This window comes from Cibotium barometz, chromosome 9 (genome assembly GCF_041138505.1).
Source record: "Cibotium barometz isolate CiBa-2024 chromosome 9, ASM4113850v1, whole genome shotgun sequence".
Classification (NCBI taxonomy): Eukaryota; Viridiplantae; Streptophyta; class Polypodiopsida; order Cyatheales; family Cibotiaceae; genus Cibotium; species Cibotium barometz.
Genome location: NC_141054.1, coordinates 22,071,012 through 22,097,679, shown reverse-complemented (window position 1 = coordinate 22,097,679; position 26,668 = coordinate 22,071,012). Strand labels below are relative to the sequence as shown.

The 26,668-nt window shown below is 49.3% G+C and overlaps 1 protein-coding gene across 2 annotated transcripts in view; it reads right to left on the bottom strand.

The window, feature by feature from the left end:
- NRPC1 (nuclear RNA polymerase C1) overlaps positions 1-26,668 on the bottom strand; it is a 69,569-nt gene that overhangs the window by 17,450 nt on the left and 25,451 nt on the right. Inside the window, exons 15-26 of one of the 2 annotated variants that reach the window (XM_086802569.1) lie at positions 17,155-17,389; positions 16,810-17,001; positions 16,618-16,716; positions 16,319-16,522; positions 15,923-16,198; positions 15,691-15,838; positions 15,301-15,452; positions 15,009-15,164; positions 14,746-14,862; positions 14,538-14,605; positions 14,143-14,347; positions 13,299-13,501 (exon numbers count right to left, since the gene is read on the bottom strand). In XM_086802569.1, the coding sequence (XP_086658695.1) occupies positions 13,299-13,501; positions 14,143-14,347; positions 14,538-14,605; positions 14,746-14,862; positions 15,009-15,164; positions 15,301-15,452; positions 15,691-15,838; positions 15,923-16,198; positions 16,319-16,522; positions 16,618-16,716; positions 16,810-17,001; positions 17,155-17,389 (2,055 nt within the window). Of the gene's footprint in view, positions 1-13,294; positions 13,502-14,142; positions 14,348-14,537; positions 14,606-14,745; positions 14,863-15,008; positions 15,165-15,300; positions 15,453-15,690; positions 15,839-15,922; positions 16,199-16,318; positions 16,523-16,617; positions 16,717-16,809; positions 17,002-17,154; positions 17,390-26,668 lie in introns of those variants that run through there. The other variant, XM_086802570.1, reaches the window with a different exon arrangement.

The window sequence follows — 26,668 nt, the reverse complement described above, 5'->3', positions numbered from 1 at the left end:
CTGCCTCAGCTTCTGCGGGTGTTACCGCCACTCTTGATGGTGTACCGGGCCCGGGTCCTTGTGCTTGTTCCTAATCCATCGATTACTGACAACCATATTATGCTTCAGAGACCTGATGGATCTCATTTTTGCCAGAGGATGGAGATGGCAGGCAGACCTGACCAGTGTCGGATTTGTCGTCGACAAGGCCACATTGCTAGAGATTGTCCCAGATCGAGGGGCCAGGCTAGGAGGCGGCGTGGTCCTACCCATCAGATGCCTTCTGCAGTTGCCCAGACTCCAGTTGCTCCTTTGCCACAGTAGACCACACAACGTTGGGTTGTGGTTAGGGATGGCAGGCACCCTCAGACCCCCGTACCTGCCCCTTCGCCCACACCCCTTGTGGAGCACCCTAACCCTTATGCAGCTCTTGCCTCACAGGATGTTGATCCTTCTTTGGAGGATGAGGCTTTGCAGGCACATGATCTGGATCCTTCACAAGAGGATGCTGCATTACAGTTACAGGATGATTGTACCATTGAGGATGATGTTGCACATTCGTATTGTCATGGTACCTCTCCAGTTTTGAGGACTAGCCCTAGCTTTTCCCCAGACTAGGAGAGAGAGGTAAGGTTTACATTGTCATGGTACCTCTCCAGTTTTGAGGACTAGCCCTAGCTTTTCCTCGGACTAGGAGAGAGATAAGGTTTACATCGTCAGATTTTCCCTCCCTTACCTATGCGAGGCGTACTTCTGTCCCTAAAGGGGGTCCTTCGTCGACCACAATATCTGGTCGTTCCTACTCTGAGTCCTTATGAGGATTGTCTCTTGGAACATTCAGGATCAAGGGGGTTTTTTTCCGCATCTTGCAATTACAGGTGGACCTATGGATGTATTGCTCTTGCAAGAGCATAAACTGGATGCTAGCCAGTGTGGGAGTCTCTAGGGACACACCTTTTGGTCACCAGCTATTGGTACCGAGGGTGGTGTCTGTATCTCTGTTTCAGCTTTGATCTTGCCTTGCATCATTGGACGTGGTGTCATTTTGCCTGTGAGAGCGCAGTGGATCCTTCTTATGCAAGGTACTACATGCATTGGTATTCTCAACCTCTATCCTCCTAACCATAGAGGGTGAGAGGATTGTCATCTGGAAATCTCTCACTACATTGATGCCTCTTGCCGACCATTGGATTATTGGTGGCGATTTTAACATGGTTGAGATGCCAACGGATAAAAGTGGTGGACAGGAGGGCTTGGTGCATCCTCTTGAAAGAGTGTCTTGGGAGAGGTTTATACTCTCCATTCATGGCAGAGATTGTTGGCATGAGGATGACATTTCGAGGAGACCATCCACTCTTCTTTATTCATGGTCTAACAGGAGAAGGGATGTAGGATGTATTTATGCACGGTTAGACAGATTTTATGTGGACGATTGGGTGCTTGACAGAGGGGGGCATACTTTTATTGTTACAGGCATCTCTAAATCGTATCATTGCCCAGTGGTTTTATGTATTAGAGATCCAAATTGCCATGGATCAGCACCCCATGTACGCATCCCTAATCATTTGTTTTCAAGTGCAGAGCTATCACGTTGTATGCTTGATATTTGGAGATCTCATGATTTCTCACAGGCCTCTCAAAGCCTGGCCTCTGCTCTCTGTGATATTAGTGACTTTTATCATACATGGGCCCTGCCTAAGAGGCAAGAGACCTTGGATTTAGAAAGGGCTATTAGACGTAGACTGATTGCCTTCCAGAAAGAGCACAGGAAATATCCTCATGCTCAATGGGTTGTCTTTATGTATTGTTAGGGCAGAACTTCATCACTCTCTTGAGCAACGTGCGGAGTACCGTTACCATGCCCAGGAATCCTTTTGGACACAAATGGGTGGCAGATGCAACAAACATTTCTCTCCGCTGTGTCGCAGACCACTAGAAGGATCTCATGCCGAGTAAAGACACCCATCCACTGTGGAGGTGGAGGGTCCTGTACTGGGGTCCGCCACTCCCGGGGGATGGCCGCCTCAATGTCCTGTCTCATCAACTCTCTGCCCCTCATCCCACTGAGTCTCCTCTCCTGAGCCTCTAGAGGCAGCTGCTGAAAACATATCCAGTCGTCTAGGGACTGGGCTGGGCCGGAGCTCAACGGGCCCCACGACACGTGAGGCCGCGATCCAACCATATGGCCGCTGGGAAGTCGAATCAAGGGGTTCCAGATCAATGGCTGCCTCAGGCGCTCCTCATCGGTGCCCGGGGGAGTCTGGAAGAGTGACGGCCTCAGATGCGCCCAGGCCCTCAGAAGGCTAGCTGCAAAACGCTCCTCAGAGCCAAGGCCTACTCCTCTGGATCGCTGCTCTGTAAAGATCCACCTGATGCTAGGGGTCCAGGGGCCGCTAAGAGAAGGAGTGCGGCTGAGCATCCTGGAAACAAGAAACTCCTTCCACGGCTCAGCGCCTGGCAGGAGGCCACGAACTACCAACTTGCCAAGCAAAGCTCGGCTTCGGCAAATAGGATCAACAATGCCCAGCCCGCCTCTCTCCCTCGGCTGAGTGATCACAGCCCATGCCACCTTGGCCCTGGCGGGCCGCCCGTCGCCACCGGACCAAAGAAAGTTCCTGATGAGCCTCTGCACCTGGCCAATGCACGCCCGCGAGAAGGCCCAGCAAGAAGTGATGTACCACATGGTAGCAAGCAGAACTTGGTTGGCCACAACTACTCGGCCAGCCAGAGATAAACGAGCGGTACTCCAATACAAAAGCTTCTTCCGAATGCTCAGAAGAAGGGGGGCTATCTACTGCTCCGGAGATATGTCAATGCCCACGTAGCATCCCAAATAACGCACTGTAGTGCCGGGGGGCAGCCACTGAAAACCATCAACTGGCCTCCAAGTCGGGGGGGGGGGCATAGAACTGACCCACAACCCACACGACTTGTGCCAGTTGATCAAAGCACCCGAAGCTCTGCAAAACCTGTCCATGGGGCTCTGAGGCGAAGCGGTGGAGGTTCTCCTCACCTCCCTGAAGATAGACAGCAGTGTCATCCGCAAACTCCGAGTCTAGGAGCTCCTCCGAGGTGCGGATGGGAAGCTGGAGGCCCCGCAAACCTGTATCCTGTGCCGTCAAAAAAGTGCTCATGGCCTCCGCCACAAAAAGAAAAAGAAAGGGCGCCAAGGGGCACCCCTGCCGCACCGAGCGCGAGAGCTGGAACCTCTCTCCGCGCACGCCCTGTATCAGCACCTGGCTATGAGCCGATGTGTAGAGTGCAGAGACCCCACAAATCCACTGAGGGGGGAAGCCCATCCTCTCCATAGTGCCTTCCAAGAAGGCCCAGTCCACCCGATCATATGCCTTCTCGAAGTCGAGAAGGAGCACTGCCAGATCCTCCTGCCGAAATCTAGCCAAAGCCGTAGCCTCCCAGAAAGAGAAAATGTTATCCAGAATGCTCCTATCCTGGATGAAGCCTGTCTGCGTGGAGTGGATGATGTCCGGAAGGTGAGGCTGAAGCCGCCTGCTGATCGCCTTAGCTAGGACCTTGTAGGCCGTGCCTAGCAAGGTGATCGGTCTCCACTGTCTAATCTCCAGTCTGTCTCCTCCCTCTTTGGGGATCAAGTGAATCAACCCCTCTGCCATGCTGTCCGGCATGACTCCCGACTCCATAATCTCCTGGAATGCCAATCTGAAGCCCCTATGTAATAGGCCCCAATACCTCTGGAAGAAAGCCACTGAGAGACCGTCCTCTCCTGGGCATTTGCCCCGAGGTAATGCCTGAAGAGCCTCCTCCAGTTCCGTATCCAAGAAGGGGGAGAGAAGGGAGTGCTGCAAATGGGCCGGCACAACCGGTCTCGTGAAGCTCCAGACTGCCTCCCGAGCCTCTCTCACCCTGTCATCTGCTGGCTCAGCAGAGAGAAGATCCCTGTAAAAATCTGTGGCTATCGCCCGAACCCTGGGGGGATCCACCACAACCTGGCCATCAGCCTGCCGAAGACACCTGAGACCCTCTCGTCTGAAGCGAGGCCCTGTCGCCTCAAAGAAATCTCGAGTCACTCTGTCTCCAGCCTGTGTCCAAAAAGAAGCCCGAGCATGGAATCGGAACTCCACCCTCCTCTCCTCGATGGATCTGATCTCAGTGCGAGCTGACTCCATCTGCTCTGAGATCCAAGGGCTCGTAGGATCCCTCTCCTGGAGTCTCTGGAGGGACGCTAGACTCCTCCGTAGGCTCCTCTCCTGCTCTCTGAAGGCCTCCAGACGGTCCAAGGCAGCCTGTCTGAGCATCCAACTGATCTCCTGCAAGCCACTGGCAAGATCGCTGGCTGCCGTTCCTCTCCTGAACTGCAGCTCCTGCCAGACCTGCTCAACTCTGATCGCAATCTCGGGCTCCTCTATGAGACAATCTGGAATCCGGACGCTCTGGCCCCGCTCTCCTCTCGTAGGGCCCTCGATCTGGAGAAGCACTGGAAAGTGGTCTGAAAACGAGGAGCCTGCAAGTATGCCCACAGTGCCACCTCTATCACAAGCCCACTCATCAATGTAGAACCTGTCGATGCGGGAAAGGTTAACTCCTGTGGCTCGTCTATCCGAGCGCGAAAAAGATAGACTCCCCTGCAACCTGCCAAACTCCGGGAGAGTCCACGGATCCTGGCCTCTCACCTGCAGCACTAGTTCCTCCCAGGCAGCGAGCTCCGGCCCATGAATGGTCTCCTGGCTGCCCCCCATCCTGTCCTCTGCATCCTCCAGCATGTTGCGATCCCCTCCTAGGCACCAGTGGTCTGCCACCCAAGGGGAGGGACTGCCTAATGGTGCTCCAGAACTCGGCTCTCCCGGTCGCCCCATTAGGGGCATAGAAGTTGAGGAAGCCAATGCGGTCTTCCCCAACCCGAAGGATGATCCACTGCGCTCGACCCTGGACCAGAGTGCCAGAGTCCACAACCTCGGATAGAAGCTGCTCGCTGACTGAGATGCATACTCCACCCTGGTTCCCCTGGGAGCCATATGCCGGTGACCAAAAAGTGTGACTCCTGCCTGGCAAGATCTTCCCGCAGGTGCGGGTACGCCCGGCAGAAAGGTGGTGCTCCTGGATGAAAAGGATATCTATGGGTCCTCCAACGAGAGCCCTCTGGATCTCCTGGCGAAGTCTGCCCCGACCAATGTAGCAGCGATGTCCACCGAGACCCTGGATGTTCCATGAGAGGATCCTCATGGATGAGCTATGGCAAGTGAAGCAGCCGCCACTGGCTCACCCCTCTCAGCCGGCCCGGATGATCTGCCCTCCACTCTGTGAGTCTTGGGTGCCGGCTTGGAGGGAGAATAGTCACTGTCTGTCCGGGTGCGGAGTCTCTCCAAAAAGAGGGTGACCTGTCTCTGTGTCCAGCCCCACTCCGCCTTCGCCCTGTCCAGGGCATAGGCGTGAGACCAATCCTCTGCATATATGTATCTAAAGGTCGGCTGCACCCTCGGGGCGGCATGGAGGAGAATCAGCAGCACCGCCTCAACTGAGGTGTGGACCGGATCCGCCCGCCAATCTCCTATACCAAACAAGCTCATGCGGGCTGAGTCTAATCGGGTCTGCAATAGGTCCGTGAGCCCCAAGTCGCTGAAGTGGTGAGAAAACTCCAGTATCTGATCACGCAAAACTTCCTCTACAGAGTTGCAATCCCATGCTGTGTCTAGGGCAACACTGAGAGGAAAGGAGAAGGCCACCATGCTGCTCACCACTGAAGGAGAACGAGAGGGATGGCACACCACGCAAACTCGCAAGGGCGCGACCAGTGTCTCGAACGGGCCAGCATCCAGCTGGAGGCACCTGAAAAAACCGTAATCCACTGGTAGCCCTATCACTCGTGGGGGCCCCCCAGGGGAGGCTGGAGAGAACTCTGTGGCAGGCGAAGCTAGGATCGCCATCTCCACCGGCCCGGAGTGGCGGTGGAACAGCCGCTGGACTGAACTCTGGCCTACCCAGCTGCGCTGCCCCGGGGCAGTGGGTGGTCTGGCGAAGTATCCTGGAGAGGCCGAGGGAGGGATGGGGGTTCGCGGCGAGGAGGGGGGAGAGCGAGGAGAGGATGGAGAGGCATCTGCCAGAGGATAGGTGTCAGGGGGGGCCGCCGGGGGAGGCGGGAGGGGGGGGCTAGGGGGGGAGAGGGGGGGGTGGAAGGAGTGCTCTCCGGGTGGGGAAGGGGAGCCGGGGGTCGCAGAGTGCGGCCCGGGATCCTCAGGAATCTGCTCCAAGGAGGGGGCGGGGCCCCCCGCGGGGGGAGGCGGGAGCGGGGTCTCCACGTGGGAGGCTCCACCAGCGGCCTCAACGAGCACTGAGTCTGAATCCTCGTCCATCGGGGTGGGACCTGCTGGCCGCCTATCCTTGACTGGAGCATAAGTGCAGGTAGGTGCCTGTCCGCCAGCCTGTGCTACCTGCTGGCGTCTGCGACGGTCCCTGCAAGCCGGGCGTTTCCACCGGCGAACCTCCTGCCATCCGCCAGCCTCCTGGGTCTGCGCGGCATCCTCCGCCGGGGCCTGCTCGTCAGATGATGGCGCCTTCTGTGGTGGCGAGCCAGGGATGTCCGGTCTCTGAGGTGGATGGCCACCACTCGGGTCTCCTGCAGGGGGTCCAGAGGCGGCATAGCGTGAAGGATGAACCCCCTTGCGGGGAAAGGCGCGTGCGAGATGGCCCATCTCCCGACATGTGTAACACTGGCCGGGGAGGCCCGAATACTCCACGCGATGTCCTCCAGAAAGACAAGGGAGGAGGATCGTCTTCGGGAGGGACTCCGGTGACGGAACCACAACACGAATGGCCGGGAGTCCTGCTGCCCGAGCAATCACTGAAGCCGCTGTCTGAGGCGTCTCCACCACCTGCCCGAACGCCTTGCCAATGGATGACAAGAGGGGCAAGTACTCCCTACGGAGTCCAGGAAAGCAGATAGTGACGGGGAAACCTGTCGCGCCTGCTAGGGGGTCAGAAGCGGGGTCGAAACCATGAGTCCATCGCACCAGGAACGCCCGGGATGAGCGGAGGGCAATGGGGCTCCGAGCCAGCACCATCTGAGCTGCCTGGGGGGGGCTCGAAATCCACCTGGTAGTAGCCACGTCCCAAAAAATCTACGCTGACGATCTTGGCGGGCACGCCAACAAGGCTGCCATGCAAAAGGTCGCGAAGCTCTCTCCGCATCGGACGGCTACCCACTATCTTGCAGACCAAGGAGGAGGCCTCAAGAGCGGATACTGTGGAAACAAACAACTGAAGATCTTCAGCTGTGAACTCCAGACGGAGACCAGAATCGGCAGGGGTAGTCGGAGCGGCTTCCATGGAGTCCTCCAGAGGGAAAAGGCCAGAAAGCGGGGTCACCAACGGGAGGGACACAGCCCTGCGAGGAAGAGGAGAGGCGGAGGGCTACAAGATAGCGGGGGCGGGGCGGGGGGGGGGGGGGGGGGGGGGGAGCTGAGGCAGGGGGGAGCTGGCGGTGGGGGGAGGGGCGAGACGGAAGGGGAGGAGAGGGAGAAGGCGGAGGAAAAAAAAAACAAAACAAAAAAAAAACAAAAAAAAACAAAAAAACAAAAAAACGCGCAGCGGAGGAGGAGGCGGAGGGGGGAGAGGTGGCGGGGGAGAGAAGAGAGGCGGAGGAGACAAAGGCGAGGGGGGTAGAGAGGCGGGGGAAGAGAAGTCGGGGGAAGGAAGCAAGCGGGGGGGGGGGGGGGGGGGGATGGCGGGAGAGGCAGCGTGGAAGGAGGCGGAGGCGGATAAGGCGGGGGGGAAAGAAGGCGGGGGAGGTAACGAGGAAGGAGGCGGGGGAGCGATGGCGGGGGAGCATGCGAGGCAGAAGGCGGGGGAGAAAAGGCGAGGAAGGGCGCAATGAAGGAGGCGGGGGAGAGGACGGAGGAGAATGCAGGGGACTGGCGGGGGGGGGGAGAGGGGGGCGCGACGGCGAGAAGCAGCGGGGGGGGGAGAGGTGGAGCTCGCAGGCGAAGTCGTACAGCAATCGTGCGCTTGGTTTGAAGCCACTTAAGGGCTTGGTGGTCTGTTTTTGACTAAGAACAACCTATGGATGTATTGCTCTTGCAAGAGCATAAACTGGATGCTAGCTAGTGTGGGAGTCTCTAGGGACACACCTTTTGGTCACCAGCTATTGGTACCGAGGGTGGTGTCTGTATCTCTGTTTCAGCTTTGATCTTGCCTTGCATCATTGGACATGGTGTCATTTTGCCTGCGAGAGCGCAGTGGATCCTTCTTATGCAAGGTACTACATGCATTGGTATTCTCAACCTCTATGCTCCTAACCATAGAGGGTGAGAGGATTGTCATCTGGAAATCTCTCACTACATTGATGCCTCTTGCCGACCATTGGATTATTGGTGGCGATTTTAACATGGTTGAGATGCCAACAGATAAAAGTGGTGGACAGGAGGGCTTGGTGCATCCTCTTGAAAGAGTGTCTTGGGAGAGGTTTATACTCTCCATTCATGGCAGAGATTGTTGGCATGAGGATGACATTTCGAGGAGACCATCCACTCTTCTTTATTCATGGTCTAACAGGAGAAGGGATGTAGGATGTATTTATGCACGGTTACACAGATTTTATGTGGACGATTGGGTGCTTGACAGAGGGGGGCATACTTTTATTGTTACAGGCATCTCTAAATCGTATCATTGCCCAGTGGTTTTATGTATTAGAGATCCAAATTGCCATGGATCAGCACCCCATGTACGCATCCCTAATCATTTGTTTTCAGGTGCAGAGCTATCACGTTGTATGCTTGATATTTGGAGATCTCATGATTTCTCACAGGCCTCTCAAAGCCTGGCCTCTGCTCTCTGTGATATTAGTGACTTTTATCATACATGTGCCCTGCCTAAGAGGCAAGAGACCTTGGATTTAGAAAGGGCTATTAGATCATAGTTACCACGGAACGGGAACGTTCCGGGAACGTCGGATGCTAGAACGGGAGCGGGAACGGGAACGGGAGCGGATCGGGAACGTCGCGGAACGCCACGTCATATGACATGTCAGCATATGACACAAAAAAATGTAACTTTTTGTATACGAATAGCCAAATATGCTTCCTAATATTTGCTCCCCCAAGACATGAACATACATTTCTGCAAGCAAAACAAACGTTCCGCAAAAAAAAAAATATATATATATATATATATATATGCGGAACGTTCCGGCGTTCCGGGAACGTGCCTTCGCCCGGAACGGCGTTCCGGCGTTCCAGGAAGGCGGAACGACGTTCCGTGGTAACTATGTATTAGATGTAGACTGGTTGCCTTACAGAAAGAGCACGAGAAACATCCTCATGCTCAATGGGTTGTCTTTATGTATTGTTAGGGCAGAACTTCATCACTCTCTTGAGCAACGTGCGGAGTACCGTTACCATGCCCAGGAATCCTTTTGGACACAAATGGGTGGCAGATGCAACAAACATTTCTTTGCTACTCACGGCCCATCTCATGCCAGAGATAGTGTCAAGCAGTTGCAGGATTCACATGGCACTCTTCACTCAGATCCTCTTATGGTTAGACAGATTGCCATTGATTTCTATCACCAGCTTAGTGCTGCGCCGCACTCTGATTTGAGACACAGGGCACAAAGCAAGGTTTGGAATGCATTTCCACATTTGATCACTGAGGAGATGTGTGCCGCTTTGGATGCCCCTTTTTCTATGCAGGAGTTCAGTCAAACCTCACGGTGTCCAGGGGAGGATGGCCTCTTCCCTATTTTTTTCATTACATTTTGGGATGAGATTGGGACTAAGATCACATCGGTTCTCCAGGAGATGTGGGATAGGTTCTATGCCTTCTTCTCTCACTGAGGGGCTTATTTATCTTATTCCTAAGAGTGGGGATAAGACATTGATTGGCCAATGGAGACCTATCACCTTACTTGGTACTGCATATAAGATTCTTGCTAAGGCAGTGAGCATCAAATTGCAGCCAATTTTGCAGGATGTCATTCATGATACTCAGAATGGATTCTTACACGAAAGGAGCATCTTTGATAACATTTTCTTGTTTTGGGAAGCCGTCGAATGGGCTAAAGCGAGCAATCAGCCCTTAGCCATTCTGCTCTTGGATTTTGAGAAGGCCTATGATAGAGTGGATTGGGACTTCCTTGAGGGTACTCTTAGCCATATGGGCTTCTCTCAAAGATGGATCAAGGGAGTTTCATGCATGTATCGTGATGCCCATAGTAGTCTGTTCGCTTGTGGTGATAGAAGAGAGCGGTTTCAGATTTCTCGCTTAGTACGCAAGGTTGCCCTTTAGCCCCATTACTATATATCACAGTTGCAGAGGCCATGAGCATCTTTCTCCGCTCCACTGCTGGTATTTTTGGATTGAGGTTGCCTCTTCATAGTCAAGAGAAATTGGTTGACTCTGAGTTAGTTCATGACACAGCCACGTTCTTGGAGGCTTCACATATATTCTTATGTTCCTTCCGGGTAGCACTAGAGGAGTTTTGTTTGGCAGCAAGGACACTCACTAATTGGCACAAATCTGTTGGTTTTTGGGTTAGTGATTCACCGAGAGTTGCTTGGGGTGCAGAGCTTGGTTTTACTTAGATTAGTATAGAGGATGCACTACTAGATATTTGGGATGCCAGGTTGGGATTGATGTTTCTCCTGCACAGCAATTTGCTCCGGTACTTATGAGTATATGGAAGAAGCTCCTTCATTGGAGCTCCAAGAGATTAGATTTAGCTTCCAGAGCTTTGGTGGCTAATCAGGTATTGCTTGCCTCGGCTTGGTTTATTGCCTCTTATTGGTGCTTCTCTCGTGCGTGTATTAATCAATTGCAGAGATTGATCCGCAATTTTCTCTGGTCGGGTTTGGATGGCACCTCAGACACTCATGTAGGGTAGTTATTCAGCCCAGACAAGAGGGGGGCTTGAATATTATCGATCCGGATGTTCAATGCAGGGCGTTGCTCTGCAAACTTGTGGTCAAAGGTTTCCTACTAGGCACTGAGCCTTGGAAGGAATTTTTCTTATCTAAGATTTCCGGATGTACACCTCGGGTCGCGAGTGACTCGATGCCCAGCACACGGTTTTTGTTCATAGAGGCTAATATCAGGGCACCATCTTCCCCTCTCATTGCAGCCATTGTCAGAGCATGGAGAAGCATGAGACCTTTTTTGCAACAAAGGCTTCCTAGGTCTTTGGATGAGGCTAACCAACAACCTATTATGTGGAACGAGCTCATTAGGGATGAGGTCGGTCGGCCACTTCGTGCATCTCGTTATATGCAGTCGTCAGGATGGGAGAGATGTGCATACACAGTTCTTGCTTGGAAGACCTTTAAGTGTCTTCCGAAGGATTGGAGAGATGCATCCATTCAGCATCTTAGGAGCTCTCGCATTCGTATTGATCAGATTGATGTAGCTATTCCGCATGAGTGGCTCTCTGGGACCTTTCATGGAGACTATCATCCAAGTTGGCTGGGAGTCTTTTCGAGGATAGGCATACCTTTGCAGGTCATTGATGTCCCACGCCAGGAGGCTACAAATTGCATCATTTACTCTATCATGCCTGGAGGGAGATTGAGGAGATGTAGCATGGAGGAGATCATCCCAAATACTAGGCTTGGTCTAGTGAGGATTGTTGGTCGTTTGGGGAAGCATTGGTTCATTGACCGTTCTCCTCAAATAGTGACTCATGGCTCTTGGTGTTTCTGGCTATATGGTGGCAGTCCTATCAGATATCTTTAGTGGGATCCAGGAGAGTGGGAGTGGATTGATGCTTTCGATCCTTTGAAAAGATTTCCTTTTTTCAGTTTCACCGTCCGGGATGCTAGGCTTCTCCTCACTCGACAAATGCATAGGATCCCTACTCTCATGCCTCATTGGGAGAGCTATGATATTTCTCCCGTGATACACCGCAGATATTGGGATAGACTTTGGCACTCATACAAAAGGAGCCAAATCTCTCATTTCTTTTGGTTATTCTTACATGGTGGTCTCCCCACCAATCAGTGGAGATCGGTTTTTGGTGTAGCACCTTCCTGCCCTAGGTGTGCGGCAGATTCTGAGACTGTACAACATTGTTTATGGGGATGCAGCACTCCACAACAAATTTGGGGTTTTGTAGCCCAACTTATGGGCACATTGAGTGGCCGAGCCATGCATGTGACTTGGGGGGGAGTTGCTTGGCTCTCCCAGTCCGTCCGGTCCACAGCTTTTTTATGAGGGCAGGGGTACAAACTGCTATTTTCATTCGTAGAAGTATTGCCCAGCATGGTTTATTGCAAGATGTCCCTCGCTCTAATTATACAACCCCCAAACACAAGATTGACACCAGTTGAGAGATTGTTGCCAGTATTACAGCATGGCAAATCTGGAGACCTAGATGCACGGAGGCTATTGAGGGTGTCCAGATTTTTGGGTCTCAGTGCATTAGTACTATATGGGGTGATATCATCCATACTCTTATGGCTACTTAGGCTCGTATTCAGGGGTCCTCTCGTTCTGCGCAGGCAAAGCGCGTTATATTTATGCGGGAGTGGGACCATGGCATTTTCTTTTCCTCAAGTCCCACGTCTTTCATGGCATCATGATGCTCCTCAGTGGTTGAAATCACCTTACATATTGGGGTGATTCTATTCTTTTCCGGCTTATAGCTGTGATTGTTGTATGTCTTTTGCATACTTAATAGAAGTCTCTTTCTAGAAAAAAAAAAGATGCAATAAGCAAAAAAAACCCCCCCAAAAAAAAAAGAAAATAAAGTTTTTGAAAAAAAAATGATGTGGCATTGATGATGTGGCACTCACACATGGCAAGATAGTAGCACAAGGTCACCTTACAGGGTTGAAATGATGCGACTAGCTTTTGGAAAGCAAAAGATTAAAAGCTTTTTAAATACTAAAAAGAGAAGCTTTTATTATTAAAAAGATGCTTTTTGGACTATAAGTGAGTTTTAACTTTTCTCAAGTGCTTTTTGCGTGCCACAGCCCTTACGAAGGGCCCTCCTCATCCCCTCGCCGATGTTGGACATCCTATATGGACCCCTACCAGACATCAATGGATAGCTCCCTCTCCACACTCACACCCCGGTATCCTCTACACCCACTTTGTATCCACAATGATGAGGATGGTGATCCTCCATGATGAGGATGACGATAATGATCCATACATATCTACATTTACTTAGGGATTAGTGTTATTTTTTTTTGTTATGTTGTCTTTTTTTCCATAATGAGATTCCATGGACACATTGTACACCTTTTGTCTCATAGACCTGTTGGGTCTTTTGCAAGACGTTAATATTTCTTCTTCTCTCTCTCTCTCACACACACATGGAGGAGATCAGATTAATTTTTCCCAAAAGAAAGAATGCTTACTTCTGCCGTATCTTTAGAAGACCGGTGCCAATGGGCATGGGTATACCCATTATAATACACTCACTAACACCCTCAATTTGATCCAGCCGTCCATGAACAGCTGCATCAAAAAGATGATCCGTTGTTTTCTCAAATGATGCCAGCATTAACACACTGTCCTTCATCTTTGCTATACCGAAGCGTGTGATCCCAAGGACTTCACCCTGTGCACATGCACACAAAACCGTTAGCATCTAAACTGTCAACAAAAGTGAAGATTTGAACCTTACCTATACAAGGTATGCAAGCTACAAAAGCAGTACGACGTGGAACTTGGAAGGTGCATTTGCATACTTTCTATCTTCATTAGCATGAATGCCAGTGGAACTCACGACATCTCAGTCCCTTTGGGGTCCCTCCACCAAATTGAGACTGGTTAGAGGAAAATCCACAGCCTTACCACCACATGGCACATCTGGAGAGGCACTTGTAGTAAGGTGATTGCATCTTGGCCCCTCCAGCCACTGCTATATGGATCAACCTTATCCATGGTAGCTAGTAGCACGTAAAATGGTGCTGATAAAGCAGCAACACATTTAAGAGTAGCCAAACATAGGCCATACAAGATGCAGGCACCTCATACACATCCAATGAGCATGTAACTTTACATCATGGAATTATTCTGGTGGATTCCCACATCCTGTTAGATTCAAAACAGTAAAGTATCTAAATCCTATCGCCATCGATCACAACCATCAACAACAAAATAACTAGTACGGAAAGAGTGATTTGTGAGGTATGTGTGAATGGTTACTGGTGTTTTTTTTTGGGTGTGTGTGTGTGGGGGGAGAGAGAGAGAGAGTGCCTTGTATGTCATGACATCTGCAAGGAGCATCATATGTCTGATATCTATACTCATCCCATGGCTTGCCATGGTGTATTGAATCTCATCAATTATGCACTTTCGAGCTGCTTCAATCCCGAGGGTGTGTTCCGCCTCAAACACATGATTGCTTCTAGTATGTAAACCATCAATGCCCTCCGTACCCATAACCGCTGCAAGATTTGTTCTGCAGAATCATGTCATCATCTCAAACAGTTTAGAGTGTCTCAAAAAAAAAACAAGCATAAACAAAAGAATTTTTTCAATGATTGGACTTTTTGCTCCAAATAGTTATATGGCGTATTAGTAGATGCAAAAAATTGTGAAGATCAGCACATAATCATACAAGAAAGTGGAAAATAGATGGCAAAACTGACCCCTCCACCAAAAGATTATATGTGCCTTTATCTTGATTGATGACAGCTCGCTCTACAGTCGGGATGCCCTGTATGATTACAACACATTCACACAAATCACACAAATGAAAGTTGACCTCCTAGAGCCTTTCTCAAACCCCTCCACTATTTTCTTACTGTTTGGTGCATTATGCTCTTCAGTTATGCAAGTATTTGAGGGGATACAAACCTTGACAATCACTTTTGGCAGCATGTTTCTTAAGTTGAACAAAGCGAAATGAAGCTTCTTGCGATCAGGTTCAGTCGGAAATATGACCAGCTTTGCATGATCCAATATTCTGAGGTGCTGTTTGGGAAAAAAGGAGTGGCAAAAATATAAGCAGTTCCTAAAAAATGCACCACCACAAAACCCCCACCAAATACATCACATAAATCCATCTTTCTATCTAGAAACTTCACAAGGATAAACTCAGATAAAATTTTGACTGCAACCTGTTGTTTCAGCTTCAATTTTGAGGTTCTCAAGATGGAATCTACAACTGTGTAGGACGAGATGTCCAGCTGCAAAGCTTCTATTCTTCTAACATCTAGTTTAATAGATATTAATGCTTGTCCTGGTCTCAATACAGTTTTGATGCTCTTTGCAACCTGCATTTCGTAGTCCAGGGTGTCAGTAGCCTTACAGATAAATGTGATGTTGCCAGTATGGAAATTAACTATAGTTAGTATAACGACAATTGCAGTTAAATTACACCTAGGCATTCATAGTTGAGAACACGCATACCTCACCAAGGACTGTTTTCTCAATGCGTGCCTTTACAATCCGTGCTGCTTTCAAATCTTTATCAGACACAAGTTTCGCCGTAATGATTGGTGTGCTTATGTTCTTTGCTGCATTTATGATCTCCTTAATTCGAGGGACACCAAGAGTTACATCTATTGGAGCACTGTTAAAGAAAGAAAGGTGATGGGTGTCTGGCCACCAAATCCTACTTAATATGTTTATCTCAAGGCACTACATCTCTCATACATCCAAAGATTGCAAACCATGACACTAGAAGTTCACCCCAATACAGGGGCGTCACTGAAAAGAATGTATATCACCTAAGTGCACAGGAGATGGTATTTACTACTAGGTCTACTTACAGTCACAAATTAGCACTGTCAAGGATACTCATGCTTGCAACACCTGCAAAATGGAAGGTCTTCAAAGTCATCTGAGTCCCAGGCTCTCCTATGCTCTGCGCACCCACTGCTCCGACTGCAGACCCAGGTTCCATACGTTTCATGTGGTATCGACCAATGCAGGTCTCTAGAAAAACCTGTTATTCAACGCAGGTAAGGACATCTAGTCACCAAAACACAACTCCACATTGCATGGGGAATTAAAGGATTCCGGTAATAACCTCAAGCTGCCGGGTTGTAAACCCCGAGATGCTTGCAGCGATCTTCTCCTTGACTAGGCTTCCATCAAACGTGTTGTTTTCTGTAGCAAGACCCAAAATAGATCTAGTCTTTTCAGCCGCGGATATGTTTTTGTCCAAAAACAAGTCCAACTTTTTCTTGAAATCCATGGAGCAGCCACCTTCTTGGCTCATGTCATGCTTCGACATACGGTCTGACACTCTTTGACGAGTATCAGATGGAGAGAGTGCAGGCGATTCAAATATGGGACAAATAGCCTGAAAGGAAAAAGCAGCAACATATTTAGCTAAGAATTTTCAAGTACAGATAAATCACATGCACCATGAGGAAGCAAGCCTTCCCACCTTAAGTAATAAAAGAAGCCTTAGCCACAATACCTTTGTCTTCATCAGAATTCGTTCAAAGTTCAATGGAGCACCATCCTTCCCCTCCATATTCACAGGGTCCATACCATCATCACCATATAGAAGTTGCACAATACCCCCGCTAGCATTCCGTACTGTCCCATCATAGTGCGTGTACAAATCCTCCAAGGACTTCATCAATCTTCGCGACATGTAGCCAGTTTCTGCCGTTTTGACCTAGAAAAAAAAAATGCAAATGAAACAGTCCAAATTCAAAAACAGAAGCTTTGAATGTTTAGTAAAGACATGTGATGCATGCATTCCCCTCCTACCGCAGTATCCACAAGCCCTTCTCGTCCACCCATGGTGTGAAAGAAAAATTCTGTTGCAGACAAGCCACTGTAAAAGGAGTTGGCAACGAAGCCTTTGGCCTGTACAAATTAAAAACATTTCAGTCAAGCATAACATAAAGTGGCATAGTCTTCAGAAACAAAAGACATGTGTGTTGTGTTTAGCACGACAACCTGAGGAGTTTTGTCATGTCTTGGAAAATGTGGCAAACTACGTTCAATAAACCCATTCGGGGCCCGCTTTCCTCCCACAGACTGTTGTCCCACACATGCAATCATCTGGCTTATATTGATAGGGGATCCTTTCGAGCCACACTGTGACATGATAAGTGGGCTGTTGCGCCAATGCAGCTCTTCCAAACAAACCTGCATCAAATTGATCATGCATATCACATGCAAAGTACAGACAACAAAACTTTCTAATACCCTTTTGAGGATTTTCTAAAGATCCTTAACCCTTCCTTTGTGGCAAGCCATTTATTTTTTAGGTGTTTTTTTTGAAGGAAAATAAAACCTTACCTTGCCAGCCACCTCTCGGATCTTATTTAATTCACCAGTGATCTCAGCCTCCAAGGTTTGAACTAAATCACACCCTGGTTGAAGGGAGAGCTTACCCTTGTTGAATAAATCTATATGTTTATCACACCTGTTATAACCTTCTTTTATACGTTCCTCCTTCTTTGCATTAAGGATTGTCCCAGGTTGCACATCATCGATGCCAATTGAAAACCCATGATTGCCAATCCACCTAGCACTGCAAAACAAACACCACAAATTATAACCACTAGACTGAAAATATCATACATACCCTAGGCACAGTAGAACCACTGATGCAAGGGATAGGCTCAGTAGGCCGAGGATGGTTGTGGGTGCCTAGCATCCACTACTGCCCACTTGCTGGTGATGTGTAACTCGCACTCGCAGCGGCGGTGCCCGGGGGACTAGGGCCTTTGACACACTTGTTGATACCATCAATGCATATTAAAACATTTAAACATGGCCACAGCCTTAACACATATCCATCATCACTTTGCATAAAATATAAAGCTGGACAAAACATCCACAAATGCTGAAAATGGATCTTGCACATGTGACACCACATAGAGGCCGGAATGGGCCGACCCCCCCCTTGGAGTATTTTATTACCCAAGGAGAATAATATCATGTACAAGCTTTGAGGGCCTTACTCTCCCCACGGGAGATGCCGGATTATCCATATACAAATGCCATAACACAGCCCAACACAAGGCAATTGAGCCGGAACATAGGCTGTAGAAATGCCGAGCCAACAATATAATCCATATACCTCCGTGTGGGTACTGATTCTTCCCCAAAAACCACGGTTCTTCATGCAATAGAGCTGGTACAGCAAGTACAACTCTCCATTCAGCCGGTACAGCAAGTACAATGGCTGGTACAGTCGGTACAGTGGCTGGTACAACAGGTACAGCAAGTACAAATGCTAGTACAGCAGGTATAGTGGCTGGTACAGCAAGTATAGTGGCTGGTACAGCCGGTACGGTGGCTGGTACAACAGGTACAACAAGTACGGTGGCTGGTACAGCCGGTACGGTGGCTGGTACAGCAGGTACAGCAAGTACAGGTGCTGGTACAACACATACAATGGCTAGAAATCATAATAAATGATTGAATACCCTTGCCTTCAGTATTTCTTCGCGATGGAAGCCTCCAAAACAGTCCCCAACAGCCGGTATTCTTCATGGGCAGCCTTCAAGAGAGAGAGAAAGAGAGTAGCCATCATTAGAGAAACCTTCAACGGTGGTAGAGGCTAGTGTGCAGCAAGAGAGCCTCTATTAATGAAGAGAGAGGGCTCCAATTTATAGATTTGGGCCTCCCATGAGCTAAAATGGCAAGAGAAGGCTACAATGACAAGTGGAGAGCCACACAATAGCTGAAGTGACAAGTGTGAGGCCACTTGTCTCATTTTGATCCATTTTCTAACAAGTGTCAGGCCACTTGTCTCACTTTGATCCACTTTCTTGCCACATGTCCCAATCTAAGAGATGGGTCCTTCCATAATCTTTACCTCTAAAAATATCCCAACTGGTAGACATTCTGTCATAGGCACTTTGCCAACTCTTGGTATCTGCTCAATTCCAGATGTAATGACGTGAACAGAATTTCCATCGGAGTCAGGCCAAAAATAGCAACTCTCCTTAATTTTAGGAGTGTGGTCCTTTGTATTCTAGGATAATCCCCCATTCCCAAAGCTTGTACTTTCCAAATATTTAAACATCCTGGAGTCCACCAGACCCCTTTCAGACTGGGAAATGTCCAGGCTGGTGACATCCTCCCCAACTTCTTAAAAGTTGTCCGCAACTTTAAGCTTCAAGCCATATATTCAAGATATAATCATGTCCCATCGATTGGGCGAGACGAGACAGTCTCAAAAAATCCAATATAACTGAAGAATCCATGTCCCAAAGAAATGGGCGAGACTAAATAAGTCTCCATAATACCAATATCAAAATCATGTCCCAAGATAAATGGGTGAGACAAAACAGTCCCATAAGTCCAGATAGCATAATCCATGTCCCAAGTAAATGGGCGAGACAAATCAGTCCCATAAGTCCAGATATCATAATCCATGTCCCAAGTAAATGGGCGAGACAAAATAAGTCTCCTGCCAACAAGACATCGGTCCACATGACCCTTGGCATAGACATAAGTCCCGTCATGTCCACTTTACCACTTGCACTCCGTGTTGGTACTCTGACCACACACCTTGGATGAGAGGTGGGCTTACAAGAGAGACACAATGAGCCAAAACGGCCGACCCCTCCCTTGAGTAAATTGTATTACTATTGGAGAAATTGAATACATAGCTTCACGGGCATCCATTGCCAAATCCTCCATGCCAATGCATATGAAATTCAGCATTTAGAAAACAATGGTATGTCGATGTAGATCACCAAGGAGCTGCCTTGACGCCCGGCCCGACTTCAGTGCCCATATTCTCTACCATTGGCTCTATGTTCTACCAAGAAAGGTAGCAACATCTTGAAGAGCACTTAGGACAAGAGAAATACTACACAGGGCGGCTAAACAAGGAGTCCTGAAAACAATCACTCGCAGGCATAGATAACCTGGTGTTCCATACGCCTTTCTGCTACACATAGTTTATAGGCATTTCGGCCACCAACTCACACTACCCTCTCAAGTGCCCATGTTCCCTTCCATCTGCTCTCTATTGTTCCACCCACACATGGTAGAAACAATCTTCAAGAGAGCACGTACGACAAGAGAACACTACACAGGGTATGTTGTGCTTGTCACTACCCTTTGAAGTGCCCATGTTCCCTTCCATCTACTCTCTATTGTTCCACCCTCACATGGTAGAAACAATCTTCAAGAGAGCACATAGGACAAAAGAACACTACACAGGGTATGTGAGTCATGAGTTCCATAAGTCCAATGCATCCCAAATAAAGGGAGCCAAAAAGAATAATCCATCCCAGTAAAAGAGAGCCATAAACATAATCCATAAACCACATACTCCGTGCTAACCACACACCTTGGAGTAGAGGTGAACTTAATCCATAAAAGCATCATATCCATGAGATAACCAAAGATTTCTTCTCTATAAACTCGAACAGATTCGTCCATAGAAATTGCCTGTTAAGCCCAATATCTATATAAATCTCGTCCAAGAAAGAAATCTCCATAGATATATTCCATCCCAATAAAGGGAGCCATGAAAATAATTCATCCCATTAAAGAGAGCCATAAACAATGTTTCCCTGAAACCATCTCAAGGCAAACAACAACACCTTTCTCCTTGCATAGCTATACAAGGGTTAGTGAACATCAAAAACACTTCATAGCAAAAGCACTAACTTTGCAAACTGAAAGTATACTTAGCTTTTCTTTGCCAGGTTGGTCATGAAGCCAAAAGAAATATCTCGTCACCATATCCTTAAGATATCCTGAGATATATCTCCATATAGCTTGCCTGTAAGCTTGATAATATAATCCACAATATCCATATGGAAAGAGTGCTAAACGTGTGCACATAAAGCCAACTTCACACTTCCACGATAAAATTCTGTGAATTCATAAATCCTTAGATCAACAAGCTGTCTACTGCTCATGCTCTTGCTTCATAAGCTATGAAGCGGCTGGCCATGCTTAACAGCAATGATGGTAAGTGTGGTCCCCACTTGAGATCTTTTCTCTTCCTTATTGATAGAAGGAAGCCTCCGCTTCCAAGAAAGCCTATGCTCTGATACCAATGTAACTCGCACTCGCAGCGGCGGTGCCCGGGAGACTAGGGCCTTTGACACACTTGTTGATACCATCAATGCATATTAAAACATTTAAACATGGCCACAGCCTTAACACATATCCATCATCACTGTGCATAAAATATAAAGCTGGACAAAACATCCACAAATGCTGAAAATGGATCTTGCACATGTGACACCACATAGAGGCCGGAATGGGCCGACCCCCCCCTTGGAGTATTTTATTACCCAAGGAGAATAATATCATGTACAAGCTTTGAGGGCCTTACTCTCCCCACGGGAGATGCCGGATTATCCATATACAAATGCCATAACACAGCCCAACACAAGGCAACTGAGCCGGAACATAGGCTGTAGAAATGCCGAGCCAACAATATAATCCATATACCTCCGTGTGGGTACTGATTCTTCCCCAAAAACCACGGTTCTTCATGCAATAGAGCTGGTACAGCAAGTACAACTCTCCATTCAGCCGGTACAGCAAGTACAATGGCTGGTACAGTCGGTACAGTGGCTGGTACAGCAGGTACAGCAAGTACAAATGCTAGTACAGCAGGTATAGTGGCTGGTACAGCAAGTATAGTGGCTGGTACAGCCGGTACGGTGGCTGGTACAGCAAGTATGGTGGCTGGTACAGCCGGTACGGTGGCTGGTACAGCAGGTGCAGCAAGTACAAGTGCTGGTACAACACATACAATGGCTAGAAATCATAATAAATGATTGAATACCCTTGCCTTCAGTATTTCTTCGCGATGGAAGCCTCCAAAACAGTCCCCAACAGTCGGTATTCTTCATGGGCAGCCTTCAAGAGAGAGAGAAAGAGAGTAGCCATCATTAGAGAAACCTTCAACGGTGGTAGAGGCTAGTGTGCAGCAAGAGAGCCTCTATTAATGAAGAGAGAGGGCTCCAATTTATAGATTTGGGCCTCCCATGAGCTAAAATGGCAAGAGAAGGCTACAATGACAAGTGGAGAGCCACACAATAGCTGAAGTGACAAGTGTGAGGCCACTTGTCTCATTTTGATCCATTTTCTAACAAGTGTCAGGCCACTTGTCTCACTTTGATCCACTTTCTTGCCACATGTCCCAATCTAAGAGATGGGTCCTTCCATAATCTTTACCTCTAAAAATATCCCAACTGGTAGACATTCTGTCATAGGCACTTTGCCAACTCTTGGTATCTGCTCAATTCCAGATGTAATGACGCGAACAGAATTTCCATCGGAGTCAGGCCAAAAATAGCAACTCTCCTTAATTTTAGGAGTGTGGTCCTTTGTATTCTAGGATAATCCCCCATTCCCAAAGCTTGTACTTTCCAAATATTTAAACATCCTGGAGTCCACCAGACCCCTTTCAGACTGGGAAATGTCCAGGCTGGTGACATGATGTGCCATCACGACCCTAATCAGTTGACCGACATTCTGGCAAGGGTCAAGTGAATAAAGGCCAATAAAGTAATGCTTTGGGCAAAAATCAGTGGATCAAGGCCGAGAAATAAAGCAAAGAGTTTGAGGACAACCTGTCTAAAGGAGAGCCAATACAATCACAGCATGGGAGTGCTTATCAACGTTTACAAGAAGCAAGCATGAACGCCAATCTGAGGCAAGCAGTTGAAAGAAGGCCAGGTTCATAGGTCGAGCCACGCTGGCTAGAGAGGGCCTTTGATGCGTACGTGCGGGGGACCAATTCACGGGCAAGAGATAAGTGTGTGGAATCATTTTTTCACGACTAGGATGCCCACGAGATTAATTGGTATAAAAAGGTTGGGTGGTTAATTCAACACATGCCATTCTAGTTTCTTTTTGCTATTATGGGTCTAGTTTTTGCATGTTGTATTATGGCATTAGGGTTGGCTCATCAAGGAGGGTTTGAGATTTGGTATCAGAGACAAGGCAACAATAGGTTTTCCAAGGCATGTTTTCTCTTTGGGGTGGGGAGAGGAAAGCTTTATGCACCCACCTTAGCAGTTTTTTTGTGCATCTCACAACTCAACAAAAACGTGCACAACCATCCCGTAATCGTGGACTTTTATGGGGTACATCAGATTTAGGCACAAGTGGACTTTTATGAGGTACATCAGATCTAGGCACACATGGGTGTGCTGGCCAGGCCGCGTGTCTTTGAACAGCACTGCCAGCAACGGAGTAGCCCTCCCATGAGACTTGAGAGTTAACCCCCCTGGTACTGAAGCTAGCATGCACTTACACTGAGCCCGGAGAGTGTTGTGGGCCTCCTACATAGCCTCACAACAGACCTGCATCGTCCCAATATTGCGGAGCAGCAACCCGCTGATATCCGCAAAAGCTGCCGGTTGATGTTTGTGATGACCTGCCACATCAACCTACGGCGTATACGTGGAGGAGAAGGGGGACCGCCTGCACCAGAAATTCAGGAAGACTAAGAACCTACACCTGGCACCTCCTGGGGGCCGCCCACCTCCTGATCCGGAGGTAAATGCTCACAATGGTTTACCAGTAGGCACCAGTACCTAGGGGGCCCCGCCTGCCTGATGCTCTGGCTGGTGGCGCTCCTGCTGGGGCTAGCAGTGGCGTCTACAGGGTCGATGTGCTGGCTGCCACTGGCCAGCAACCTCCCCCTACGTCTCGAAGTCCAGCTGACTACCTCCCCCTACGTCTCGAAGTCCGGCTGACTGGCCGCCCTCTCTGCAAGGGGGGTGGTGCTGAGCTCTTGTGTTCTCTGCTCTTTCTGAGGAAGCCTCACACGGGGCTGAGGGAGGATCCAGGGGGTGCCCCATTTGCCTACACACAAATCACCAGGCGAGGAGTCCTAAATACTCAAACCAGCTACAACAGACCCTCTTTTGTAAGTTGGGAAGTGCAATAACCTCCAGGGGGTGTCCTCGGCAGGCCTGGTGGTGTGGGCAGACCCGAGCAAGGTGCCTCATTTGCCTACACACGAATCACCAGGCAAGGAGTCCTAAATACTCAACCAGCTACACCAACAGACCCTCTTTTGTAGGTTGGGAAGTGCAATAACCTGTGGGAAAGCCTCCGGAGAGGCTAAGCAAACTCTAGTGGAAGGAATCCCTGGTGCCCTGGGTACCACCGAGGCAGCATTCAGAGGGGACTCTAGAACCTGCCCGAACATCTGTCCAATCAAGCAGATGAGAGGGCGATACTCCTTCCTGAGGCCAGGAAAGCTGCCTATAACTGGGAAGCCAGAAACACCTGCAAGGGGGTCAAATGCCAGATCCAAGCTGTGGTGCCATCTAGTGAAAAACGCGGGCTCTGCTGCATCACTCGATCTGCTGCTACGGGTGACTCGAACTCCACCTGAGAGCAGCCAAGCCCAAGAAAAGGGATATCGGTGATTTTGCATGAGGTTGCCTGGAGCAAGTCCCGAATCTGTCCACATTGTAGGTAGTCAAGTCATCCCAGGAGACTTAACAGCTATGGGGGATGGAAAACGTCCATGCTGGTGAGTGGATGAGAGAAAAGAGAGAGTTGTAACAAAGCTCAAGGAGAGAGAGCGAATGATTGCACGTACAATGTACAATTTGATTGACGTTTAGAACTTACAAAGTACAATGCTTTTTTGTAGGCCAAAGAGTAACCTTATCTTTTGACACACAGATAGGACACATGTCACACACACACACACACACAACCTAATGACATGCGGCAACTTATCTTATCCAGATTAAAGTGGGTGTTCACACCTAAGCCAGTATTCACACACACAACCCTTTTAGGGGTTGTTCACACACAGACACAAGTGGGTACACAAAGAGGGGAACACAAACACGATGGATACACGTACGTGAAGCTCCAAATACCTAACGCACATGCAGGGTGGTCCCGACAATCTTGCAAACCAGGGAAGAGGCCTCGAGGGAGGCAACTAAGAGCCGGAGGTCCACTTTGGAAAAATGGCAAGGGGTGGCGGCCTTGGTCGGGAATGACGGAGAAGCTACCATGGAGTCCTCCTAAAATGGTAAGGACCAGAGAAAATGACTCATGCCAAAAGGAGAACAAGGCGCAATACCAGTGCAAAGAAGACGGGACGACGGACAAGAGAGAAAGCTAGGGCAAAGGAGAAGGCTTTCCTAGTCAAATCTCCCCCCGCCATTGTTTCATGACGTCCACCATGTGGTCCTTTATCCACCTTATGGGGACGACTTCACTACCGCCGGCTTGTACTCATCCTTGATTTGATTAATGACTCTATCTTTCTTTTCTTTATCTAACTTTGGCCATAAAGTCATAAAGTCATTTGAAAAGACAATGTGGCAAAGCTCGCGGATGCGGCTCTTCATCTCTTGCGCCCAACATTATCCAAAACCACATTGCCATTGACAATTGTGTAATATTTTTCCCCATCGACGGGTGTGGGCTGTGTCAAAACGCCGTGATGATTACAAGCATGGAGTGCTTCTCGCGCTAGATGGGGAAGGACGCTCAAGTGGGGGCATAGACCCGTCCGTGCCCCGACTTGGACAACAACCGCCTCCACCTCCACTACTCGAGCGTTGTCCTCTGGCGAGTGGATGAGCAACCTGAGGGAGGGGTTCTGGCAGCTCTTTGTGGGGTTTCTACAGGTGGACTAGGGTCGATAGGAGTGCTACAAGCGGCGAGGGGTGTGAAGGAGAGGAGGGGTGGCGAAGGAGAGCAAGGGCGAGGAAGGTGGGAACGGGCGAGGGCAGCTAGCGTGCAGGGCTGGGGTAGCAGCTAGGCGACCAGAGGCGGGCCCCGGTGCATTACAGCCTCTTCAGATGCTTCCCAGTGGAAGCAAGTGAGCTCTCAAAAACGGTGGCTCCCCTCCGAGTCTACATGATTTTCCGTCATTCCTGAAGAGGCACTCAAGATAGTGGCATGGTGATCTTTTTGTTCTCGCTCAGTGTTGCCCCAGGCAGCAACTAGGACTATGAGATGGCATCCTCCACCATCCACTCTCCGGCAGTAGCCCTCTCTTGGCTTTTAGGAGACGGGGGCAGACAGCTTGTTGATATTGTCACACGCTTCTGGCCTTTGGCCTGTATGGAGCTCATGCCTCCAGAAGCAAGACGAAGCTCTGGATTCTTCAAGCCTGGAGGGGTCTTGTTCGTGTTCTTACATGTGGCATCGACAGTCCCTCTGACACTAGCATACCACTATCTTCATTGTGAGGGATGGAGCCCCGAGTATGCCTACAGCAGGGCTAGAGCAAAGTGGGCCTTCATTGAGGGCAATATCTGCAATCACCTGGCTCCCATTCCACCATACACAGATTATGACCACTCTCCTTCCAAACCCACTCCCAATAGACGGATAATCTCTTGGAACATTCATGGGATGGACGGACCCCTCTTCTGTGCCAATAGACGGATTCTTCTCCAAGAGATTCAGAGAGCCTGTGCGGGGGCTCAGTGGATCTTTTGCTCCTGCAACAGCACCATTTGTCAGCAGGACGTAACCAGAGATGCAGGAAGATCTTGCCCAGCCATGCCACACTTTTTGGTCACCCGCTTTTGGTCGAGAGGGAAACCAAGGGGATGTAGGATGGGATTCCGGACCGGATGGATCCGGGGAGTCTCAGTGCTTTGTTCTCAGGTCCTCATGCAGGGGGCCAAAGGGGTCACGTTCCCAATTACCAGATCAGTCCGTCGGGGGTGTCCACTCGCCTGAGCAGTTTCTTGGCCGCCCAGGGGACTGGGCTACACGTCTTCATCTCTGCATCCGCTCTCAGGAGGAGCTTCTAGACTCCGAGTATGCTGATGATATCGCCACCTACCTCCCAGGAGAGGAGGGGAATCTTCAGAGATTTGTGCAC